At 44.5% G+C, this 24,547-nt stretch overlaps 2 protein-coding genes across 3 annotated transcripts; both read right to left on the bottom strand.

Annotated features, from left to right (window-relative positions):
- Positions 1–1,311: 1,311 nt before the first annotated feature.
- Polr1f (RNA polymerase I subunit F) lies at positions 1,312–11,479 on the bottom strand. Its single transcript, XM_041658394.1, has 4 exons — positions 11,192–11,479; positions 5,249–5,390; positions 2,640–2,848; positions 1,312–2,089 (listed from the first exon to the last, which is right to left on the bottom strand). The coding sequence occupies exons 1-4, from the start codon at positions 11,443–11,445 to the stop codon at positions 1,720–1,722; spliced, it is 975 nt and encodes a 324-aa protein (XP_041514328.1). The 5' UTR covers positions 11,446–11,479; the 3' UTR covers positions 1,312–1,719.
- A 5,160-nt stretch (positions 11,480–16,639) lies between these two features.
- Efcab10 (EF-hand calcium binding domain 10) lies at positions 16,640–24,129 on the bottom strand. 2 transcript variants are annotated; one of them, XM_041658766.1, is made up of 4 exons: positions 24,004–24,129; positions 19,038–19,202; positions 18,854–18,941; positions 16,640–16,717 (listed from the first exon to the last, which is right to left on the bottom strand). In XM_041658766.1, exons 1-4 carry the CDS (start codon positions 24,110–24,112, stop codon positions 16,681–16,683), a joined length of 399 nt encoding a protein of 132 aa, XP_041514700.1. In that variant the 5' UTR covers positions 24,113–24,129; the 3' UTR covers positions 16,640–16,680. The 2 variants fall into 2 exon arrangements, with proteins under 2 accessions (XP_041514700.1, XP_041514699.1); XM_041658765.1 differs by lacking the exon at positions 16,640–16,717 and adding an exon at positions 16,744–16,980.
- Positions 24,130–24,547: the final 418 nt, after the last annotated feature.

Raw genomic sequence — 24,547 nt, forward strand, 5'->3', positions numbered from 1 at the left:
TATACAAGGGGGGAAGAAAATTAAACATTAAGAAACAACCCAAATTTTAAAAATGAGGCATGGAACCAAATAGTGAATTCTCAAAATATGAGATACAAATGTCTAAGAGACAATTTGTTTTCATGTTCAACATCCCAAACATCAGGGAAATGCATGTTAAAACTACTTTGAGATTCCATCTGATATGTTGAGAAAGCCCTTTCCTGAGCCTACAGGTTGAAGCATTTCCCCTGTACTCTATCAGATGCAGTGTATTGGGTTTTATGTTGTATGCCTTGATCCATTCTGAGTGTTACGAAGGGTGAGAGAAAAGGTTTCAGTTTCATTTTTCTATGTGTAGATACACAATTCTTCTCCCACGTTGCTTAATGGAAGAGCTACATTGCATTTGCATTTTAATAAATAATGCTTGCCTGAAGTTGCAGCATTGATTAGCCTTAGAGATCAGGTAGCGGTGACACACACCTTTAATCCAAGTAGCCACACTAGTTTGCCATAGAAACCTGGTGGTAGTGGTGCATGCCTTTAATCCCAGCCCTGGAGAGGAATTTAAAACAGGAAGAGACAGCAGACACAGTGTCATTCTGAGATTCCTTAAGGCAGGATCACCGTTTCGAGCTGAGCTAGAGGTAAGAGCCAGTGGCTGGCTGTTTTGCTTTTCTGACTTTCAGGTAATCGTGCTACATTTGACTAACTCTATTTATCCTTGCCCCTTAATAAAAACATTACAGATATTAAATGTCTGTAAATGCATGGTTATGGATTGATTATGAGCCTCAAACAGTTTATCCTCTCAAGACCATCTTCTGGATAGTCTCAATATATTCCACATTTTTATCAATAAAAGCAATTCTAGTAGCCTAACTCTAATCATTATAAAGTTACTACAAATTTTCAATTAGTAAGAATCGCATTTTTCCTATCTCCATCTTGTTCATGATCCATACACAACAAAATGAAGACCACAGAGACATGAGGTAAAAGTTAACAGCCCTTCCCAGCACAGTCTCAGGGTTAGAGAAGCACGCACACACCCCTCTCCTGGGAGGAAAGAACGAGTTTCTCATCCACCACAGTCAACACTGACAGTCACAGGGAGGTAAGAGGTCTAGGTATTCTTTAGCTATACATACTCAGTAAAAGAGAAAGACTGAGCTGCGCGGTGGTGGCGCAAACCTTTAATCCCAGCACTCGGGAGGCAGAGGCAGGCGGATCTCTGTGAGTTCGAGGCCAGCTCGGTCTACAAGAGCTAGTTCCAAGACAGGCTCCAAAACCACAGAGAAACCCTGTCTCAAAAAACCAACCAAACAAACAAACAAAAAAATAGAAATATTGTTTAAAGGAAATTTAAAACTAGTAAATGTATTGAGCTTTTAAAAATTAAAAAAAAAAATCATGTTCTGACTAAAGGCAAAATGTATTATCAGAAAAAAACTGAAAGTATAAAGTTCTTTGGCAAATATTGAGAACATATAATTTATCACAGGAGTGGAAGCAGGTGTTAACATTTTATACTGTATGTAATAAATCATACTTTAACAATACTGCTATTATCTAAAGTTTACAGTCACTCGTGTGATTTTAGTACAAAACTCTCCAATTACAATCGTGTGTCTGTGAACGTCCCGCATACTTCGGCATTTCCGACCTTCCACAGAATCTGTCCATCAGCACTATTGTAAGTCTGTCAACACTGGAGAAGGCAGTCACGGTCTCCTCTTAGGTGACAGAGTCGATCTCTGCACTCTGCTTCCTTTTCTTCTTCTTTTTCTTATGGTCACTCTGATAGCCACTGGAGTCACTGGCTTGAAGAGCAGGGTCCTGCTCTTCCTGGTGTCTTTTCTTCTTCTTTTTCTTCTTCCTTGGCTCTTCCTCACAGAGGTCATTCACGGAATCTCCACACAGTAGGTGGGTTTCTTCCTTTGGCGTGACAACTGTACAATCTGCTAGCTCCGGGACACCGTTGGCTGCTGCATCTGCTTCTGTGTCTTTCTTCTTCTTCTTTTTCTTCTTTGAAATTTTTTCAGCAACCTCTTCAATGCCAGTTTCTGCTACGTCTTCAGAAACTACAGAGCTCTTAAGCTGCAAACTGTAAATGAGCAGATTTTAAAAATATTAACAGCGATAATCAAAAAGACAGGAAAAATGAGGCCAAGACAATTTCAAGAGCCTGTTTTTTTAACAAAGGAACATAAGGTATTTGGTGTGGCTCTAATTCCAAAAGTCCTGTCTTGATATTACTCAGGCCACTGAGATATCTACAAGTTGCCAATGTCGAGCTCAATGGTAAAATCACCCAGCTCCTTTGTGACCTTTGCTTTCTCCCTAGGGCAGGCTGGCCTCCAACTGAGGAGCCTCTGTCCAAGCCTTCAGAACGCTGGGATTACTGGCACATGCTACTACACCTGGCCCAAATTTAACAAAAACAAAAATGTTATTTTTTTTTTCTTTTACTGAACTTCTACAGATGCTCAAACACAGCTTCAGACTTTGGGGATGGTTAAGAAAATCCTGGCTATTAAACATTAAATCCAGGTGAATTAACTAACCCAGGGACATTTGATAAGGAAGTGTGTACTTCTGGTATACATCAAAACAACAGAGTCTGCTGTTTATTGTTGCAATTGTCATACACTAACCTTGTGGCATTTAGTTTTCCTCGAATGCAGAAGACTCCAGCAGAATCTGAGTCTAAGCGAAATACATCAAATTCCAGCTCATCGCCTACATTTATCTGCAAGGTCTGCCACTCCTCATAGGACATCTGCTCAGGTTTAGGGATAGAGGCATTAAAACACCCATGCACTAGACAGCCAATGTGACTAGAGGAGACTTTATTAACTGTGCCCTGCAGAGGAGAGAAAAGAAAGAAACAACATCAAGAAGAGAGCAAGGAAGTCGACTGTGTAATTCTGAAACTCACCTTCAGAAGAGAAAATACTGGATTAATGGTATGTTTTCATATCATAAATTTTATTAAATATCTAACAACTTATTAAGTCATAGGAGAGCATAATTTTAGAAAACTTAGAAACTTTAAACTTTATTAAATATAAGCAATGACTAAGCCAGTTCCGCCTTAATCTAAGGCTTGGTGGGGATGGGGATGGACAGAGGAGCCTGAGTTCTCACTGCAGGGTCTCGGAGCAGACGACTCCATGACCACACTGAAGTCAGGAGACTGCACCGTGATGTGCATATGTAATATGTGAAAAGCACAAGGCAAGAAGCTTGCAAGTGGGTACAGATTAGCATTTCTCTACACAGACTGAACTTCAAAGCACTCAATTCCACAGTTTACTAATTCAAACTAACATGATATAAACAGTTTTATTACGTTTATTCTTTATCAACCCGGAACACAGATTCTTGACTAAATCAAAAAAACGTAAGGTACTATATGACTTTAAGACTTAAAAAAGGTAGCTTTCCATGAAATTTAGTTTCTATTCTCCTTCAGGAATCAACATGCATGAAGTATATGAATGAAAACCCTACAATATTTTTTAAAGACGCATTTTCTGAAACACGGAACATAAAATAAGGTGAACATGCATGCTCGCGTATCTGTCCTGACCAGGTATCTGACGGTCTCTAAATAGAACAAACCACGGCACAGTGACAGAATGGAGTATTTACTTCTCAACATTTAGAGGGAGAGACAGAGGGAGAAGGAGGGAGAGGGAGGGGGAGAGAGAAAAAGGTATCAAGTTTTAGACACAAAGAAAGGAATCTTATATGCACACAGCTAAATGAGGAAGCCAATCTGAAAAGAGTACTTGCTTCAGGGGTACATATCTCCTATGGGCTGAAGACAGTTTAGTCAGCACAGGTTGATGATTGGATCCCCATGACCCAAGTGGTGAAAGGAGACAACTGACTCTGCATGCGGTGGCAGGTGCACGCATGAAAACAAATAGATATAATTTTAAGTTTCTAGCATCTTAGAAAAAAGAAAACTGGGATAGTAAAAAGATCAGTGGCTACCAGGAACTGTTGTGAACAGTGAGGATTAGGAAGGAGGTAGTGAGGAAACTCCAGGCAGGCCAAGTATTCTGTACGGTGTTGAACAGACAGGACAGTAAATCTGTGAAAACCTAAGGGATGTAAGCTTGAAGACTGGACTCTAATATAAGCTTCGGACAAAGCTGGTAGCCGATTAAGGTTCTCTGGCAATCCTCCCTACAGATGGCTGTCCATCTGTAGGGACCACCAAATGAGAATAAAGGAATCAGCGAACTGACTAGTGGGTGAGCTTACTTTAAACCTTGTGCTAAGCCTGTCACAGTGAAACTCAGTGCTAGTATCCCCAGAAGTGAGCTGCTGAAACTATGCCCAACAGGCAGCCAAGAGAAAGCTTCAGTACTTCTAATCCAACCACAGCCGGCAAATGAAGAGCAAGACATGAACACCAGCAGAGCCCTCAGAACCCAGTGACAGGCCTGGGTGTGTCTATGAGACAGTTTCCAAAAAGACTAACAAACTTATGAAAATAGCCCCGAATAGGAGCAGAACCAGAGCCAGGGCCCAGAGAGAACAAAAGGAGAAAAACAGCATCTAGTTAGGTACCAGTGTTCCCTTCTCTGCTTCTTGGCCCAGCAGGATAAAAACTGCCCCGACATCCACACCAGGAAAAGCAGGAGCCGAACAAAATCTCTCCTCCCTCAAGCTGTTTCTGTCAACTACTTTGTCATAGCAACAAGAAAACAACTCAAAACCCCACCTACAACAGTGAAAAGAGCAAAAATTACATCCTGGAAAGATGTGAGAGAAAGAACCATACAAGCTCCTGGTGTGAATGTAAACGGACAGACACTATGGACGCAGGATGTACGTTCTTAACAACAAAAGGTAGTGTACTGCCACATGATCACAACAATCCGAGAGAAATAAAATCAACCCAGAGCAGGAAGGCCTGTGCACCCCCGTTTACATGGCACTGTTCACAATAGCTAAGACACAGATGGAGCTACACGCCTGTCAAGGATGAATGTATAGTTACGGTCTGCAGGCACAGCACAGCACTGTGAAACAAATATCCACACAGAAGGAGGAATCACGTTAGAGAAATAAACCAGGCACCCAAAGACCAGTGCAGGTTTTCTTCCCTGGAGACACTAAATTCCATTTTTAAAAGTAACCTGGAAGTAGACTAGTGATTACTAGGGAGTTGGAAGGGCTTAAGGTCAGGGTAGGGGCACAGAGAGAGAAGATCATATCAACAAAGTGAGAACGATGATGTACGTACCATTAACTTCTGCCCTGGCTCAGGGCAGAAAATAACAAAATCTGCTTCAATATTAAGGTGAATGTGTCCTTGGTCATCATAAATATCTCCCAGTTCACCCACAACTCTGATGTTATCATATGCAATAGGGACACCTAAAAGGCTGTTAAAAAAAAAAAGATAATGTTAATCCTTCTTAAAGATAATCTTAGCAATGGTGGCATAAAGCTGAGAGGCATCCATTTTCCTGCAAAATTCAAGATGTCGTTATTTTTTTCTGCTGTGTAGTACTCCATTATATAAATGTACCACATTTTTCTTATCTATTCTTTGGTCGAGAGGCATTTAGGTTGTTTCCAGGTTCTGGTTATGACAAACAAAGCTGCTATGAACATAGTTGAACACATGTCCTTGTGGCACAATTGAACATCCTTTGGATATATACCAAAAAGTGGTATTACTGGGTCTTGAGGAAAGTGGTTTCCTAATTTTCTGAGAAATCGCCATACTGATATCGAAAGGGGCTTTACCAGCTTGCACTCCCACCAGCAATGCAGAAGTGTTCCCTTTTCCCCACAACCTCTCCAGCATAAGTTGTCATCAGTGTTTTTGATCTTGGCCATTCTTACAGGTATAAGATGGAATCTCAGAGTTGTTTTGATTTGCATTTCTCTGATGACTAAGGATGTTGAACATTTCCTTAAGTATCTTTCAGTCATTTTAGATTCCTATGTTGAGAGTTCTCTGTTTAGGTCTGTACTCCATTTTTTTATTGGATTATGTGATCTTTTGGTGTCCAATTTCTTGAGCTCTTTGTACATTTTGGAGATCAGACCTCTGTCTGATGTGGGGTTAATGACGATCTTTTCCCATTCTGTAGGCTGTCATTTTGTCTTGTTGACCGTGTCCTTTGCTTTACAGAAGCTTTTCAGTTTCAGAAGGTCCCATTTATTAATTGTTTCTCTCAGTGTCTGTGCTGCTGGAGTTATATTTATGAAGTGGTTCCCTGTGCCAATACGTTCAAGTGTACTTCCCACTTTCTCTTCTATAAGGTTCAGTGTGGCTGGTTTTATGTTGAGGTCTTTGATCCATTTAGACCTGAGTTTTGTGCATGGAGATAGATATGGATCTATTTTCATTCTTCTATATGTTGATATCCAGTTATGCCAGCACCACTTGTTAAATATGCTTTCCTTTTTTCCATTTGATACTTTTTACTTCTTTACCAAAGATCAGGTGTTCAAAGATGTGTGATTGATATCTGGGTCTTCTATTCAGTTCCATTGGTCCTCCTGTCTGTTCTAATGCCAATACCAGGCTGTTTTCAGTACTGTATCTCTGTAGCAGAGTTTGAAGTCAGGGATTGTGATACCTCCAGAAATTCTTTTATTGCACAGGATTGTTTTGGCTATCCTGGGTTTTTTGCTTTTCCAAATAAAGTTGAGTACCGTTCTTTCGAGGTCTTTGAAGAATTTTGATGGGCAACAATAGCAGATCTTACCAATTACACTTTACCAAAAAAATCCCAATGTGTTTGTTAAGTCAAAGCAACTATCAACACGGGTCTTCAGAACTATGCCCTGCAATAAACTGGCACTTTATATGCTATGTGACTCAGTCACACTAGGAGAAACAGGGGGACGAGGTGAAGGAACACCTAGGTACATGTATGAGTGATTATGGGAAATTCTGACATTATCTACCATTACTGAGTTACTATGTCTCACAGAATATAACAAGGGAAGCATTACTGTTTAATGTTACACCCTGTCATCACCGGAGTCAATGACTTAGTACAGAAAAATACAAAACTAAAGCCTTCTCTAGCAAAAAGAAACAATAGCGTGCACAACCGTATTACTTGGTAACAGGCCACACTTCACTACTGACCATTTATTATTTACCTCCCACAGCAAACACTTCCTGAAGAAAAGTTCCTGACTCCCAAAGAAACCAACCACTCCTTTCCCATGTGAAAATGAATTACTATTCGAAACCTAGTTTTACTGAATCCATCTCCATTTTTGTTTGGATTTTGTATACAACTTTAGGGTCACAGATGTCGGAAAATGTTTTTTGGCCTCAATTAAGTTTCCAGTACAATCCATCCAGAGTAAGAGAAAGGATTCTCTAACAGATTTCATGTTAGCAAAGCAGCCCAACTCATAGGGAAGAAACTGTAATAGACACCTAATTAGGAACCCATAAACTCAGAGATCTTCTCAGGAAAGCACTCTCCAAGCTTATAGCTTCTACACGCAGCTTACGTAGGCAGGAGTCATAACATCACTACGGTAATATGAGAGACACTGAAAACAGAACAGAAAGGAAAAGCAAGAAGCAACACCACAAGTGATAGAAAAAGGTCTCTGTGGTTTCCACGAGAAGCCTTCCCTCTACATAATACTCAGAAGTGATTCTCCGTGAGGAGAGCACCACTGTCCCCTAGAAGGCACTTGGGGAAATGTAGCATGTTCGTGTTTATCACAGCCAGGAAAGAACAGTTCTGTTCATGTGCAAGCAGCCTCTATGCATGATTCTTGATTATAATGATGGGGATAGAATTTACATTTAAAAATAAGTATATCAAAAGTCATCTGTCAACTTTGCATGCTCTTAACATACTAAAAAATGCTGGGAATGGGTTAATACTTAAATCCAAGAAGACTGCTTTGTGGTACTTTACCAAGAGTAACTATTTCATAAAAGCACTGATAATGTAGATGCAGCATGTGTTACCTGAGCTCTAACTGCAAACGCCTGAGTCAATGCTCACTGTGACTGCATCTCTTATCCAGAAATTCCTATGTGCGCGTGCAGAAGCATCCAACGTCTTCAGTCTGCCCAGGCATTTGCACTTGATGTCATGGATTAAAAGTATATGTGGCTAGAACACCATGTAAAAATTTTAATTATGTAGGTTTTGTTAACTTTTAAATTTCATTTCAGCATAGTGGACAATGTTTTCATAACAGTAAAGAGAACAGTGGAAATTATTGCTTCTAAGGGGACACTAGGTCCCAAAGGATTCACCATCACTAAGGACAAGGCTAAAACAACTTGTGCAAACCATAAAACTTCTGAGAAATTACTTAGAGTACCTTACCAAAAGTCACACACTCGAAGAAAGACACTCTAACACTGTATGACTTTTTCTCTTTTATCTTATTAAAAAAAAAAAAACTCTCAAGTAGCTATCAGGTTCACATGGGAACTTCACATAGGCTATGTGGGGACATCTAAATCACACTGACGGGATATGCAGCTGGAGCACTTCAGACTTCTTTGGAACTACTAGGAGAGAATGCATTTGGTGTCTTTAAATAACACAAGGATGCCAAACGGAAAACAATGGGCTTTGTTTAGTTTTCTTTTTCCCACAACAGGCTTCTTACAAATTCAACTTAGAAATTATAATCTGATTTAAGAAAACCACTTACTTTCTCTAAGACAACAGTCCAAAGCTGAAATGGGATTACCACTTTAGAAAGAACTGTGCCACTGAGGAAGAAAGGAAGTCTGTCAAATAGGAATATTGGAGAGATGACTTAAGCAAACATGGGAGTCTGGACGTATCAATTCCTCTCTATGTATGTATGTGTGTATGTATGTATGTATGTATGTGTACATACATACACACACACACACACACACACACACACACACACACATATATATATATATATATATATATATATATATATATATATAAGAGGATCCAGACCTACTGATGCTATGGAATTGCCCACTTGCCCCCAAGTCTGAAAACATAAACTATACAGAATAAATGGTTAATTAATATTATAATACAGTTCCCAACACTTTCAATGTTTTGTCTCTTCCTTACTTTATTAATACTCTTAATACTCAGATAACACTGGAATCTAATCTGCACTGAAAAAACTAGGTTTCTTTTAGCATAACTCATGAGTAATAAGGAAGGGAGGTATCCAGATGGATTTAAGAGCATATTCCATTCTATATGGCTGCATTATCCAATTCTGCTACAGAAATTATCTGTTTCTCATCGGGAATAACAGCTTCTATTATACATCTCTAGACAATTTCCCCTAATGATGAAGGAAGTAATTGGTTAGAATACTAAGTAACATAACCGCCTGTGTTTTCATATTTAATGATCACCTTGTATGTTCTTAAATCTTTCGAACCTTCTAATCATTTTACTTAGCTAATTACAAAAAAAAATTATCTCTCTCTATTGCCTCATCCTATTTAAAATATCATCTAATTCAAAATTGCTTCTTAAATTGCAGATTTGGCCATGTCCCAGGGAATGCAGATATTTACTGCTCCTCTAGAAAAAATGCCAAGTCTCAGCTGGAGGCTAGTAAGTGGATAAAGCAACAGGTGTGCTTTAAAAACCAACATCACCCGGCGGAGAGATAGGTCACTGGTAAAGAGTACGTGGTGCTCCTGCAAAGGACCCAGGTTCCAGTCCCACCCACTTAGAGGTTCACAACCATCCATAATTCCAATTTCTGAAGATACGATGCCTTCTGACGACTCCAGGCTTGCATTTACAGACATGTAAGCAAAACACTCATGCACACAAGTAAATCTAATACAACGAAAACAAAAGCAAAACAAAGAAAACAAAAGTAAGACAGAAAGTAAAATATGAGAGAGAGAGAGAGAGAGAGAGAGAGAGAGAGAGAGAGAATATAACAGATGAAGGCAGAAGGGGAAAGAATAAAGGCCATTTTCTAAGTCACCCAACCCCCAACTCACCCCTCCCCCACCCCAGTCTTTGACACTCCACTTAGGTATCCAGTGGCACTCAATGCGTTTCCCCTGCAGTAAGCTTCCCCACAGTTACACACTATGGACAGCCCTCTGGTCCGAGCACACAGCCGGCGTTTACTACCCATCTGTTTATGCCGCTCGCTGGCTGTAACGTACCCTCTAACTGCGTCCTATTGTGTTGTTCTCAAAAGCTACAAGACTAATTTCACTTCTATGTAACTGAATTTAGGTCTGTCAAATTTTAACAGTTCTCTGGATTTGTCTTACATTTATGTCCCCACAATAGCTCTAAGCTCCCTGAAAGTAGGATCCTACTTTTGTCTTTCTATGCAACTCCCCAAGATGTGCAGACATCCAAGTATGTATGCACTGGCGCTTCGAGGAAGCTGGATTTATTATCCTAGGCAGGCTTGATAGAAATGGGGTGCCCAGAGAACTGGTAACAGCTTTAGATAATTTCCCTAAGAACAGTCACCACAAGAATCCCCGAAACTCCTAAGTTCCATGGAATCCCTGAAGAACGATGACGTCTCTAGGGGAACCTTGCCTCGGTCTTGGAACCTCGTCCCCTTTCGCACCAAATTAATTGTGGAGTACTAGGGTATTATCACTTCTCTTTGCAACTCTGAGATTTAATTCTCAGGCTTTTTTTCAAGTTACTCTTGAGTACCTTAAATATAAATACACTAGTTTTATTTTGTTTATTCGTGTCTAGAGAGCTGAATAAACTTTCTGTTCCTACAAACAAAACTAGGCAAAAGGCGATATTCATCGTGCACTTCCAACTGGGCCGTAGAGAAGAAAACCTCGGAAAATCACCCCAAGCTAACAACAAACCCGCCTATGCCCATGTTTATACGCTGTCTTCCAAGGGAAGAGAATCTCGTACTGACAGCAAAATTTCACTACTAACGGGAACTCACCCGGAAGTGGCTAAGTGAAACTTTTATAAAGCTCAGCCTACCGCGTCTCTAGACGCCGGGCAGTCCCGGACTCTGCACTGGGACGCTCTTCGCCCGCGCTCGCACTTGCTGTCAGCTTCCTCCCCAGGGGCTGGGTCCCCCGTTCTCCCCCACACCCTGCGGTCCCGGGACGCGCGCGGGTGTGTGCTGCGGATGCAGGGTCCGCGGCGCCGTGGGGTCACCGGGCCGGAGCCCACCCCCACGCCGCGAAGGGCGGAGGGCCCGCCGGAGACCGTACCTCTCGGAGTAGCGCAGCAGCTCGGCGTCCAGCTGCTCGCGGATGCCCGTGCGCTTCCGGCTCAGGTAGCGCGGCGACAGCGCGATGTGCCTGCGGTGCGGGCCGGCCACCAGGCACGAGTAGCGGCTGCTCACCAGCGCGCACGCCGCGGCGTAGCTCGGCAGCTCCAGGCAGGGCAGGACCCCGGCCTGAGCAGCCGCGGGCCTCGCCGGGGCCACCCTGGGCCGCGGAGAATCCGCGCAGCCCGCAGCCATGCGGCTCGACCCGGGCTTCGGCGCGCGCGGTGACGTCACGCGCCCGCCCCGCCTCCGCCGCCCGGTGACGTCATCAACCAGAGACCGACCCGTCTCCTTCGGGCTGCGTTGTGCAGATGTGGCCAGCAGAGGGCAGCTGCTCTTTCCCAAATTTAGGTAAAAATGCAGAGGCGTTGGTACCCATGAAGCATGCATCAAACCCGGAGACAGATGGAGATTGTTCCCCTCCAGGAAAGTATGCTGTGATGGGGAGAAGTTTGGTTTTATTGATCTGGACCTGAAAAGGCAGAGGGCCAAAATAGCCTGATTTTTTTAAGCTGTTTCGATGCTGGGCCAAGGTCTAGTAAATTAGTATTCTCTTTTTGTGTGTGTTTGGCTTTTTTGCTTTTAGACATTGTCTTTCCGTGGAGCTTTGACGGAATTGAAATTCACTGTGTTTAAAGCCACTTGAAACTCGTGAGCTGTTTCGTTCTAACTCTTAGAGTTCCGCCAGCCTCTGCCTCAGGGAAGCTGGGATAAAAGGCATGTGCCACTTTGCCCAGTTAAGTATTTTCTTTATTGGATTTAGAGTGCCCCTTTCCAGTTGCAACGTTGCCTGAAGCTGTTCAATATGGAATAAGAAACATCAGTGGAGTGTATTTCCTCTGGTGAACCCAGTCCTACGCAGTAGGCCACAAATCTCAAAGGTAACATCTGAACCTGAACCACCACATCTCCCCAATCTGGTTTCTCTCCTTCTACTGAACCACTGTGAGGGTATCCTGCCATGCTTTTCAACGTGACTGCGCCCAGCTTACCAGCCCCGAGCCTTTTGTTGAACACCCAGACATCAATCAGTTCAGCAGGAGGCTTGTATTGCTCAAAGCAGAAAACCAAGCTCCATTGGGGAAGCACTGACACAACAGCCCAAGCTAAACTCTTCCTCTGATTCTTACATCCCCCCCTTCTTCAGTGATGATCCCTAAGCCTTGGGTGCGGAATTGTGCTGTAGACATAACAGTTTAGACTGGGATCCACAACTCTACCTTTTGGCTAACAGTTTTCTGAAATGGTCTTCATCAGTTGCAGCGTGAAGGTTCCTTGTTGAGGGGTGAGGACTGCACTTAGGTGTGTAAAGACAATATTAAGAGTGTAGTTAGGGGGTTGCCTGTTTAGCAAAGTGGTAATTGTAGGTTCTCCTCCAAGATCCATGGTATCACAAGCCATGATATTGTCTAGGTTTCTGTCACTAAGCATGATTTCTGTCATTCTGGTCATGGTTGTGGTTCATGGGCATTTTGGTTGTGTAGAACTTGTATGGTGAGTTATTTTTGGGCCAAAATTGTCTCAGGGTCTCTATCATCTTCATAAAGTTATTTTTAAGGTCATTTCCTTCTACCTCACCTGTATTGGGACGTTCAGGTCTTGGTGTGGTATAACCACTAGTTTCTGGTGCTGCCATATTGCTCTTGATGTTGTTGAGTGTATTTTTACACTGCTGTTTACCCATCTGGGTTTGGGATAATTATAAGTATGGGTGTTGATTCTTATGATGTCTTTGTTGGCTGGGTCTTTTGTTCCTTTATTGTCTTTTGGCCTGAATAACCAAGGCTATGGTAACTGGCTGGTTGTCAGGTCAAGGAGAGTTTTCTCAGCTGAGGTTTGTGGGGGTTTGGGTGCCTAGAGCCAGCATATCATCCATTTCTTCTGGCTGGTGTGCACTTTACTCCTGCCTGTGGGATCTGTTCCTCCAGCTGTTCCGGGCTGTGCCTGTTCCGGGCTGTGCCTGTTCCTGCAGCTGGTGTACACTTTACTCCTGCCTGTGGGATCTGTTCCTCCAGCTGGTGAGGTTGTGCCTGTTCCTCCAGCTGGTGTGGGCTGTGCCTGTTCCGGGCTGTGCCTGTTCCTGCAGCTGGTGTACACTTTACTCCTGCTTGTGGGATCTGTTCCTCCAGCTGGTGAGGTTGTGCCTGTTCCTCCAGCTGGTGTGGGCTGTGCCTGTTCCGGGCTGTGCCTGTTCCTGCAGCTGGTGTACACTTTACTCCTGCCTGTGGGACCTGTTCCTCCAGCTGGTGTGGGTTGTGCCTACAGAGCCTGCTGATGTTGCTGGAGAGAGCTCTGCTAATTGGTAGAGGTGGTGCTTGTGCCTTTAGGGGCGGCTGATCTTGCAGGGGATGGTTGGTGAGGGTGGAGGTTGATGGGTTCCGTGGCAGTGGCAGCGGAGTGGCCTGCCTGCAGGACTCTTACCTGCTGGCTGACTGTCCTTCTCTGTGGCTTTTAGCCACACTGCTTTACCTCAGAACATCCACACAGCTGTTCTGCTGCAACCAGCTTTACACTTCACTTTAGTAGAAATACGATGCTTTTTCTTTCCAACTTAGCCACTGCATGGTGTTTTCTTCGCTCGTGCGACTGTAATCTAAAGATGATGCTGAGTGCTTGCTAAAGTTCCACAGTCTTGTGCTCTGCTCTCTTTCCTTCTCTCCTTTAGAACCCTAACCCTAACCAACCCCGGAGCCTGAGCCTAATGTCCTTATGCGGCGCTACAGTCATACCGTGCTGTGCTCCGCTCTCCTGGGAATGCTCACCCCCTCTCCCACAGCGCTTGGCTGTGCGGTGTATTGGTGTACACCATTCTCGCTCTTGTCCTTGTTTGCAGTGTATTCTTCACACATCTGTTTTACCTAGGAACGTACACACAGCTGTTCTGATTAAAGCAGCTTCAGAGCTGTAGGAGTAGAACCAGCCACTTCATGGTAAACAGGATTCACTTCCCTCCAGTAAATGCACACAGCAGATTTTGCAAATATGCCACTGTGCAGAGCTTTGATTTTGTTTTTCTACATGGGCACGTGTTTTCTAAAGATGACACTGGGACTGTCAAATGTACAGATATTTGTGCTTGGCTCTCCCATTCCTTTCTTGTCCTTAACCCTAACAGTAACCCTGGCCCTAACCCTGTGCAGTGCTAAAATTAAGAACACGTGTTCTACATTATTGGGAATTACCAATTCTCTCACAGTGCTTGGCTGTGAGGTACACTGGTATAACACAGTTCTTGATCTTGTGAAAGTGCTGCGTTTTCACTGAGATTTCAATGTGGGACATTGCAGTTCTCCTAGGTAATAGGATTCGCTTTCCACTGCAGTGGAAATACAATGGTATTTGCTAAGACGCCAGCCACTAGGTGGTGTTTCAGTCACTTGTGCCTATGTTTTATAGACATGGCAGTGAGTGGTTCTAAAATTGTAGTCTTATGCTCTGCTTTATTTTCCTTTCTTGTTCTTAACTCTAGCCCTAAGTATAATCCTAAGACTAACACAACAAGATGTCCTTGTGAAGTAAATTCATTTATAAAATAAATTTATGGGCTCTGCTTTCATGCAAAACAAGTTCCTGCTGCTTCTGCAGTTCTTTGTCTGGGAGGTGCACTGGTGTAACAGAGTTCTTGCTATTGAGTGAGTGTTGCTGTTTTCATTGTGTTTGTAACAACCTGCTTTACCAAGTAACGTATGTGCAGCTATTCTGGTCCAAGAAACTTCAGAGCTCTATGCGCAAACCCATCACTGCTACATTGTTAACAGGACTCACTTTTTCTGCAGTACAAGTACAAAGACTTTTACAAATACCCCTTTCGTTTTGTTTTCACTAAGGTGTGTGTTTTCTAAGGTTGACACTGTGTGCTGTTAAACTTGCAGATTTTTATGCTGGAATCTAATGTTCCTTTCTTGTTCTTAATCCTAAACCTAACCCAAACTGTGTCCTTAAACCTAACCCTGACCCCGACACACCACAGTCACACTGAAAAGCAGTACTTCTCAGATTGGAAAGCACATTTTAAACTAAGTTTAACTTTCATCAGTGGCACACATCTGTAACCACAGCACTCAAGGGGCTGAGGCAGGGGGATGTCATGAGCTCTAGGCCATCCCACATTATCACAGCAAACAAAAGCAATAATCTAAACATACACACTTGGGTTTAGAAAGCACTATAACCTTTTTTTTCTCTTCTAGAATTCTACTTACCCTTCTCCTCTCCTTGAAGACTATGGTAGTTTAGATGTCACTGGCCCCCATAATCTCACTGGGAGTGGCACTATTAGGAGGTGTGGCTTTGTTGAAGTTCATATGGCCTTGTTGGAGGAAGTGGTCACTTGGAGCAGGTTTTGAGGTCTCCTATGCTCAGGTTACCAACCAGTGTCTCAGTTCAGGTTCCTCTTGCTGGGAAGATGTAGGGCTCTCAGCTATAGACCCTAGTATGTAGTAAGAGTAAGAGGCACGCTCCTATCATAAGGCTTCCTATGTGGCAGCAGGGTCCTATATCAAAACTTCTAGTACAAATCTTAGTTACCATACAGACAGCAGGGGAAAAGTAGCAGAAACTGCCAAGGGTCTCACTAAAGATAAATCAGGCATCCAGGCTTAGAGACAGCTTGGGCTGTCCTCTGGGCTCAAGGACACTCTTCAGGTGACAGCAGGTAGAGAACAGGAAGTCTGGGGGGGCGGGGGAAGCTGCCAGGCTATGATAGGCTGTGACTTCTGACCAGCAAGGCCTGCCTTCCAACAGGGTTTGGTTCTCAGCACCCATGGTGACTACCAACCATCCACAACTCCAGTTCTGGATATCTGACACCCTCTTCTGGCCTCCACAGGCACCAGGCACACACGTGGTGCACACACACATACATGCAAGCAAAACATGCACATAAAATAAAACCTAAAATATTAAAAAAAACAATTAAAGCCTTAACACATTATCTGAATGCATTATATTTTTAAAGCACAATAGGGAAAACAAACAATGGGTGTGGTCCACATCCTCAGGAAGCTGACCACAAAACAATGGGTGTGGTCCACATCCTCAGGAAGCTGACCACAAAACAATGGGTGTGGTCCACATCCTCAGGAAGCTGACCACAAAACAATGGGTGTGGTCCACATCCTCAGGAAGCTGACCACAAAACAATGGGTGTGGTCCACATCCTCAGGAAGCTGACCACAAAACAATGGGTGTGGTCCACATCCTCAGGAAGCTGACCAAAGCCAGGCGTCATCCTCAGGAAGTTGACCAGAACCAGGCGCAGAACACACGTTGGACTTGCTACCTAGCATCAAGTTCAGTGTTCTTTGCTGATCACTGGGAGCACAATTCTGCTGCAGTTGGGTTGAAAGCATCTGATAAAGTTCTGAGTTAATGAAAGGGGACGAATAAAAACTTGGTAGAATCATTTATTAGCTGGAGTTAACGATGTCACTAAAATGACAACCATATTTCCTCCGTTCTCCTGTTCCTAAGAAAACACAGAACAGAAACTCAGCTGTGGGAAGCAGAGGAATTACAAACAGGAATGCAGAATCTGAAGACAGTGGGAGGGCAAAGGTCAGCCACAGCTGACCTCCACCTTGCTAATCAAGGCGAGCTGCTCGGGTGGTGGTGGCCCAGGCTGTAATCCCAGCTCTTGGGAGGCAGAGGCAGGTGGATCTCAGTGAGTTCGAGCCAACCTGGGATACAGAGCGAGTTCCAAGACAGCCAGGACTGTTACACAGAGAAATCCTGTTTTGAAAAACAAAACAAAAATAGAAAAAAACAAAACAAAAATAAAAAACACCAACAACACAAAGATACACTTATTTATGGATGTATGTTGGTAACTGAGGTTCCTGTATCCAGTTTGGGAATTCAGTATGTTTATCTGGGAATGGTGGAAGACACCCATAATTCCAGCACTATGCCTGAAGCAGAAGACCACTGTGGGTTCAAGACTCACTTGGGCAACACAGTGAGATGCTATCTCACCAGAAAAACAAACAAACAAACAGCACAATAGTTTTATGAGATGTGGTTAAGCTATTGTTGTTCCTAATTTTCAATTCTCGTGTCCTTCCATTTAAAGTATTTCTTAGTTGTATTTGTCCGTGCGTTCATGTACAGGTATGTGTGTGTGTTTATGTATGTATTTATGGGTTGTGCATGTGTGTGCCTGTGGAGGTCAGAGGTCAACCTTGGGTATTGTTTTGGAGACAGAGTCTCTCACTGGACTCTGGGCAAGCCTCAGGGTTCCTTCTGTGTCTGTAAACCATCATGCCAGGGTTTACATGAGTCCTAGGGAGTGAACTCGCTTGCTTGTCAATGGCGAGTACTTTACTTTCCATGGGATACATTGCCCTCGTCGGTCCTCCATGGGCACTGCGGTGCACAGACACACTTAGGAAAACCCTCAGACACATAAAATATAAATAAAATCCCCCCAAAATTTAATTCTCAGGCTTGCACACAGCCTAGATTGTTGATCTTTACTTTGACAAAGGTAATTTTGACAAAATTCTTTAAGATACATGCTACTCTACTTTCTCAGACAAAAAGATTGAAATTGACTTGCTTTATAGCTCAGGCTGGCATTGAACTCATGATTCTCCTGCCACTCTTCCCCAACATGCTGGGATTCCGAGCATGCACCACCGTGCCTGCTCTGTATAGTTAAAGTCATATCAATCTATAATTATGATTGCGTGTATATGCACCGTGTGTCGTCATGCATGTGGACATCAGAGGACAACTTAGTGTCTTCGATTCTCCCTTTCCACACTTACGTGGATCCCAAGGATTTCACCATGGTTACCAGACTTTCACACACACAGTCTTCTCACTGGCCTGACGCTACAGTTTATACAGAGATTTTCTAACTGATGGGTGGAGCTGAGAGCTTTGATAATTCTAGCAGACTGGGTCTCCTCGCCTCGTATTTGAGAATTGGTGAGGTTTCCTCTTTTCTAAGAGTTAGACAGGGTCTCTCTGTATTGCCCTGCCTGCCCTGAAACTGGCTTAGTAGATCAGGTTGTCCTTGAATCCACAGAGGTCAGCCTGCTTCTGTCTTCTGATTGCTGGGATTAAAGGCGTGCTCCAACAAGCCCCACAGTGGTGAGGTTTCCAACTGAGGAAATACCAAGGCTGCCTCTAGATCCTCTTCCCCAGCTCTCTCCTTAGCCCTCTCCTTCCCCAGGATGGGTTTTCCCTGCTTTCGCTAGTGATGACTGAAAGCCCAAGGGTAGCGTGTGGGGGTGGGGAGACAGCTTGGGAGGTAAAAGTGCAAGCATGTGGACCAGAGTTCGTGTCCTCAGAACCCATGTAAAGCTGGCACAGTAGGGTGAACTCTGCTTCTACAGCAAGATGCGAGGTGGAAATGGAGAATCCTGTAAGGTGGTGGGCTAGCCTGGGGTACGCAGAGCAGCAGCAAACAACAGAGAGACAAGGTGAGAACTGACACCTGAGATTGCTCTGATCTTCACATGTGTGCCTGGCACATGCGTGCACATGTATCACACACACACACACACGCAGACAAGAAAGAGTAGTGGCACTCTGTATGCAATGGTATTAATAACTTCAAGATCATAACACATTATTAAAATATTTTTTAAAAACTTACACTTCATCTCTGAATTTATCCAGAGTTATTATATGTCCGTCATCATGCAAAACTTCGTCTGCAGTGCACAGACCCAGGTTCTTTAGGGCTGCAAACGTGAGAAGAAGAAGAAAATGTAGAGCAGGGAAAGACTTTGAGCTGGAGAAAGTTACCGAGTGGCCTACTGGGTGTAGGTCCCACTGACCTTCTTTGTATTGCACAAAGGATATGCAGCCTCTGCCAGAAGAGTCCATCATCTCAAACATCGACACAATGTTAGAGTTTTCCATGAAGAAAGGAAACGCCATGCCCGTTACCTTGGCAATCTTCAGCCGTTCCAGAAGAGTGATTAAGTACTCTCTTGGTTTCTCTGCAAATACACAGTTGAGACTCGTTCATACATGAAATTGACGTGTGTCGCAAGTAGAAAGAGTCCAGGCACTCAGGGTGCAGGTCTCGCTTCCATGGAACTCACACCACAGCAGAGAACACATGCGCAGGGTGCGTGCTGCCTCAGAGGACTGAGTGTCACGGCCTGGAGGCCGCACCTGGGAAAGCTCCCCAATTGATCTGATTTGCAGACAGGGATGGAAACCAGGAAGATAGAGGGAGGGCATGGTGCTGGGAAGAAGCTGGGAAACCAGGAAGACAGGGAGGGTGTGGTGTGTGAAGAAGCTGGGAAACCAGCAAGACAGAAAGGGCGTGGAGCGTGAAGAAGCTGGCCAGCTTTGTGTGCTCTGGGTGAACAGGCTCTTCTACTGAACCGATTTTAAAAACAGAAAATCCAATTGATTGTCCAGAAATGGTGTGACAATCGCGGCAGAAGTAGGACATGAGGTGGAGTGATGGACAGTGTACCTCCTGGCAGGAGCTGGCCATGTGTACCCACCAGCAGGAGCTGGTCACAGTGTGTCCACCGGCTGGAGGCAGAGGTGAGTGCTTCTGCTCACCTCTCTCCCTTCTGTGTGTCCCAGGGAATGGATTCACCTGCCAGACAGACTTTCCCATCCCTGTTAACCTCATCAAGACAGCCACGCACAGACATGCTGGAGGCCCATCTCCCGCATGATTCTAGACTCCTTAAGCTGATAACCGGAAGTAACCACCATAAGGACTCTTTGTGCTTTTCATATTACAACAGTACTGTGGTCACAATACATTTCACACCTCCAAAAAAATGTTTTTAATATATTGACGTAGGTCGGAAGTATTTAAGTTTCCAGTTATCTACGAATGGGGTTCTGAATAGCATTTAAGGCTAGGTGTGATGGTGTTTATCTACAAAGCCAACACTGGGGAAGTGGAGGCAGAAGGATCAGGAGTTCAAGGCCAGTCTCAGCTACCTAGAAAGTTCTAGCACAGCCTGAGACATGAAACCTTGTCTTTAAAAACAAACCAGCCAAAGATGTGTGCTGGCTAGTTTATGTCAACCTGACACAAGCTAGAGTCTCCTGAGGGGAAGACCTCAACTGACAGGTCCTGGGATCTATAAGAAATCAGGCCGAGCAAGTCGTGAGGAGCAAGCCGGTAAGCAGCACCCCTCCACGCATAGCCGCATAGCCGTTATATCAGTCGCTGCCTCCAGGTTTCCGCTCTGCTGGAGTTCCTGTCCTGACTTCACTCAGTGATGAAGTTTTCCCTCCCTAAGTTGCTTTGGTGTTTCAGCCCAGTAACAGTAACGTCGACTAGGATAGACGCTTCAAGAACCACAACTATGTTTATTTTCTTATTTTAGAACTCTTAGTCCTCCTGCCTCTGTGTGGGTGTGGGGATACAGATGTTACTGTACGTGTGTCCTATGTGGGTGTGGGGATACAGATGTTACTGTGCGTGTGTCCCATGTGGGTGTGGGGATACAGATGTTACTGTGCATGTGCTCCGTGTGGGTGTGGGGATACAGATGTTACTGTGCGTGTGTTCCGTGTGGGTGTGTGGGGATACAGATGTTACTGTGCATGTGTTCCATGTGGGTGTGTGGGGATACAGATGTTACTGTGCGTGTGCTCCATGTGGGCGTGGGGATACAGATGTTACTGTGCGTGTGTTCCGTGTGGATGTAGGAAAACGGATGTTACTGTGCATGTGCTTTTATCTCTACTACAGATAATTCTGTCATTATGTCATTATCTGTATACACACACACATACACACACACACTTATACAAACAAACAATACACTTAGCAACCTGGGAACCCCCACCTGCATTGAGCTGCGTCTACGCCCTCTCTCCAGACAAAGGCAGTTGGGTCATTCTGACCTTTCAGTTCCATTGCAATCCTTGGTAACCCTTTTGTGGCCAGCTATGTCCTGAAACTAGGTGCAGTGGGCTTACCCATCGAGACTTGGGTGTGTAAACAGCCGGGCAAATGTGTCCTCAAAGTGAACTTGCAGAAAACCCATATTTTCCATCTTACAAATACTCACGATTACAAGTGTGTATGGTTAAAATTAGATGCACCATATAGGGAACACACAGTAAACAAAGGCTTACATAACAAGGTCTATCCTTCAAAACAGGCAGTGCAGGCAGCTGGCTCGTCACCTGTCACTGAGATGGACAGCCGGAATCTGATCCTGGGACTCCATAGTGGAAGAGAGAACATATTCCTCATGTTGTTCTCCAGCCCTCACACACATGCACACATGCACACATGCACGCACCGAATAAATGAATGAACACATATCACTTTAAATAAAGGAAGAGAAAATCAGAAAACCATGTCCGCTCTCGTTTATCCTTAGCAAACAACTTCCCCTCTTTTTGAAATGAAAAAAAAAAACCTTAGGAACTAACCAGTGGCTCTTGAGAGACTCTCACTCAGAGCCCAAGGCTCTCTTGTGGTCTAACTGGTCGGTTTGCTGCTGGATAAAATCCTTAGCTTCTTTCTGTTCTGTGTGATTCTTCAGTATTTTGAACAAGATGAACAATCTGGATACAGCAGTGTAAACTGAGACCCCGAGCAACATATGAGTCAGTAATGGGACACATTAGACCAGGAAGACTGAGAGCTAGGGCCAGTTATCAGAGATAAAAGTTACCTGCTGAGAGGGGATGCACATGGAGATATCCATACATATACAGACAGGGACAGACGTGGGAACTGTACATGGAGATATCCATATATATATACAGACAGGGACAGACGTGGGAACTGTACATGGGGAGATATCCATACATACACAGACAGGGACAGACGTGGGAACTGTACATGGAGATATCCATACATATACAGGCAGGGACAGACGTGGGAACTGTACATGGGAATATTCATACATATACAGACAGGGACAGACGTGGATGAACTGTACATGGGGAGATATCCATACATATACAGACAGGGACAGACGTGGGAACTGTACATGGAGATATCCATACATATACAGACAGGGACAGATGTGGAGGAACTGTACATGGGGATATTTATACATATACAGACAGGGACAGACGTGGGAACTGTACATGGAGATATCCATACATATACAGACAGGGACAGACGTGGAGGAACTGTACATGGAGATATGCATACATATACAGACAGGGACAGACGTGGGAACTGTACATGGGGATATCCATACATACACAGACAGGGACAGATGTGGAGGAACTGTACATGGGGATATCCATACATACACAGACAGGGACAGATGTGGAGGAACTGTACATGGGGGGATATCTGTGTATATGCAGACAGAGATATATGTGGAAGAATTAGCAACACACAGAAAACTGAACAAAATTAAAATTGTAAGCCAGGCAGTGGTGGTGGTGGTGCACATCTTTAATCCCAGCACTCGGGAGGCAGAGGCAGGCGGATATCTGTGAGTTCAAGACCAGCCTGGTCTACAAGAGCTAGTTCCAGGACAGGCTCCAAAGCCACAGAGATACCCTGTCCCAAAAAACCAAAAATAAAATAAAATAAAATTGTAGTATTGTTAACTTCAGAGAAAAAAAAAGGAAATGTAATCCAAGCATGGCACACACACACACGCACACACACACACGCACACACACACACACACGCACGCACACACGCACGCACACACACACGCACACACACACACACGCACGCACACACACACAGACACACACACACGCACACACACACACACGCACACACACACGCACGCACACACACACATCTTAGCTGTTCACATCTGTCTGAAAATTGCATTGACAGTTTGGAACATTGGCTGTACTAAGTTTGTGTTTTACATTTAATGGCAAGGATAGTTAGGTTAGTGGTTAAGGGCACTTGTCCCTGAAGAGGACCTGATTCAGGCACTAGCACCCATATGGTGGATCGTGTCTACAGGTAACTCCAGAATCTAACTTCCGACCTCCTCGGGCACCAGGCTCGCTGGCGATGCACAAAACCCCTATACATGTTTAAAATAAATACATTTTTTAAAATAAAATATTTCGAAAGACTTTTCTCAATCCCTAGGAGGTCATGCTAGTTTTCTTCTTTTCCAATTTAGGATGGTATTTCTGTTTCTTGGCACAGAATTAAATGGACATTTTGGAATTTTAGAGACTCATCGTCAATGCCGGCGGGCTCCAAGCACTGTGGGAGGAGGCAATGCCATTTTCAGCTCAACATAACTTTTTACCGTACACCACCAAAACTTCTGAAATAACCCAAATTTTGAAAAGATCTAATTTATAAAAATGCCAGGAAAACCTGGCTCCCCGGGAGGATCCTGGCAGCTCAGGCGATCAATTGTTTAGCCCCTTACTAAAGTAAAGATGCCTTAGAAATGAAAAGATCTGTTACTTGCCCTGCCGAGGTTAGTTGAACTGGAATTCATTAATACCCTACCCCACCCACTCCCTTTCTCCTGAGATCGGTACTATTATCTCCATTTTCCAATGGTGGAGACTGGCTCCCCGTCCTTTCCCAAGCGCTCATAACTAAGAGGTGGACTTGGGGCTAGGCGGTCCCGACTCTGCCGCCCTCCCTGCAGCACTGAGCAGGCACCGAGAGCCATTTATCACGTTTGACAGGGGAGTGGGGTGGGATCCCGAGTCAGTGAACAACTGCAGGGCTCCACTCGTCCCGAGGCAGGGGGTGGAGTGAGAGGGGAGGACAGGGTGTGGGGAGCGAAGCGGCGGACCCTTTGCCTGGGCAGAGGATGACAGAAAGCCTGTGGAGGCAAGACCCTTCCTTACTTGGTCGGTCAAAGAGGAGGAAGCTGGTGAGTTGGCTCAGCAGCTCCATTATCCGATGTTTTTCTAAATATTCCTTAGCCTGAAGCTCCGGGTCAACCGCGTAGTTCATGTTTCCGTCCTCAGCTGTTGCTAGGCAACCAGGCAGCGTCCTGGCGCTTCGACTCCGCCCCTATTCGCTTTCAGTCACGTGACGCGCCTAGCGGTCGTCACAACCACCACCACCACCACCTCCTCTTCCTCTTCCTTCTTCTCCCCCTTCTCTTCCTCCTCCTCCAGCCCTCTCTCCGGGTACCTCGCGCACACCCTCCCACCCTAGAACAACGTCCTTCCAGGGTCTTCCGTGGTGCAGAAGCGCAGGTGTGGCGGGCAGTCATCCAGGGCACATGCGCTTGTGGGACGAGTGTCAACCCTTTCATCGACCGAGGCTGGGCATAGTTGGTACCTGTCGCTGCACCTGGCTCTGTGCCTGTTTGTCGGAGGATGAGGCTTTAAATGATAAGAAGACCGGATTCACCGATAAAAAAAAGTCTGCAGTTCTGAGAGC

Source organism: Microtus oregoni, unplaced genomic scaffold, assembly GCF_018167655.1.
Source record: "Microtus oregoni isolate MIOR12 unplaced genomic scaffold, Mior012 000009F_ref0000495, whole genome shotgun sequence".
Lineage (NCBI taxonomy): Eukaryota > Metazoa > Chordata > Mammalia > Rodentia > Cricetidae > Microtus > Microtus oregoni.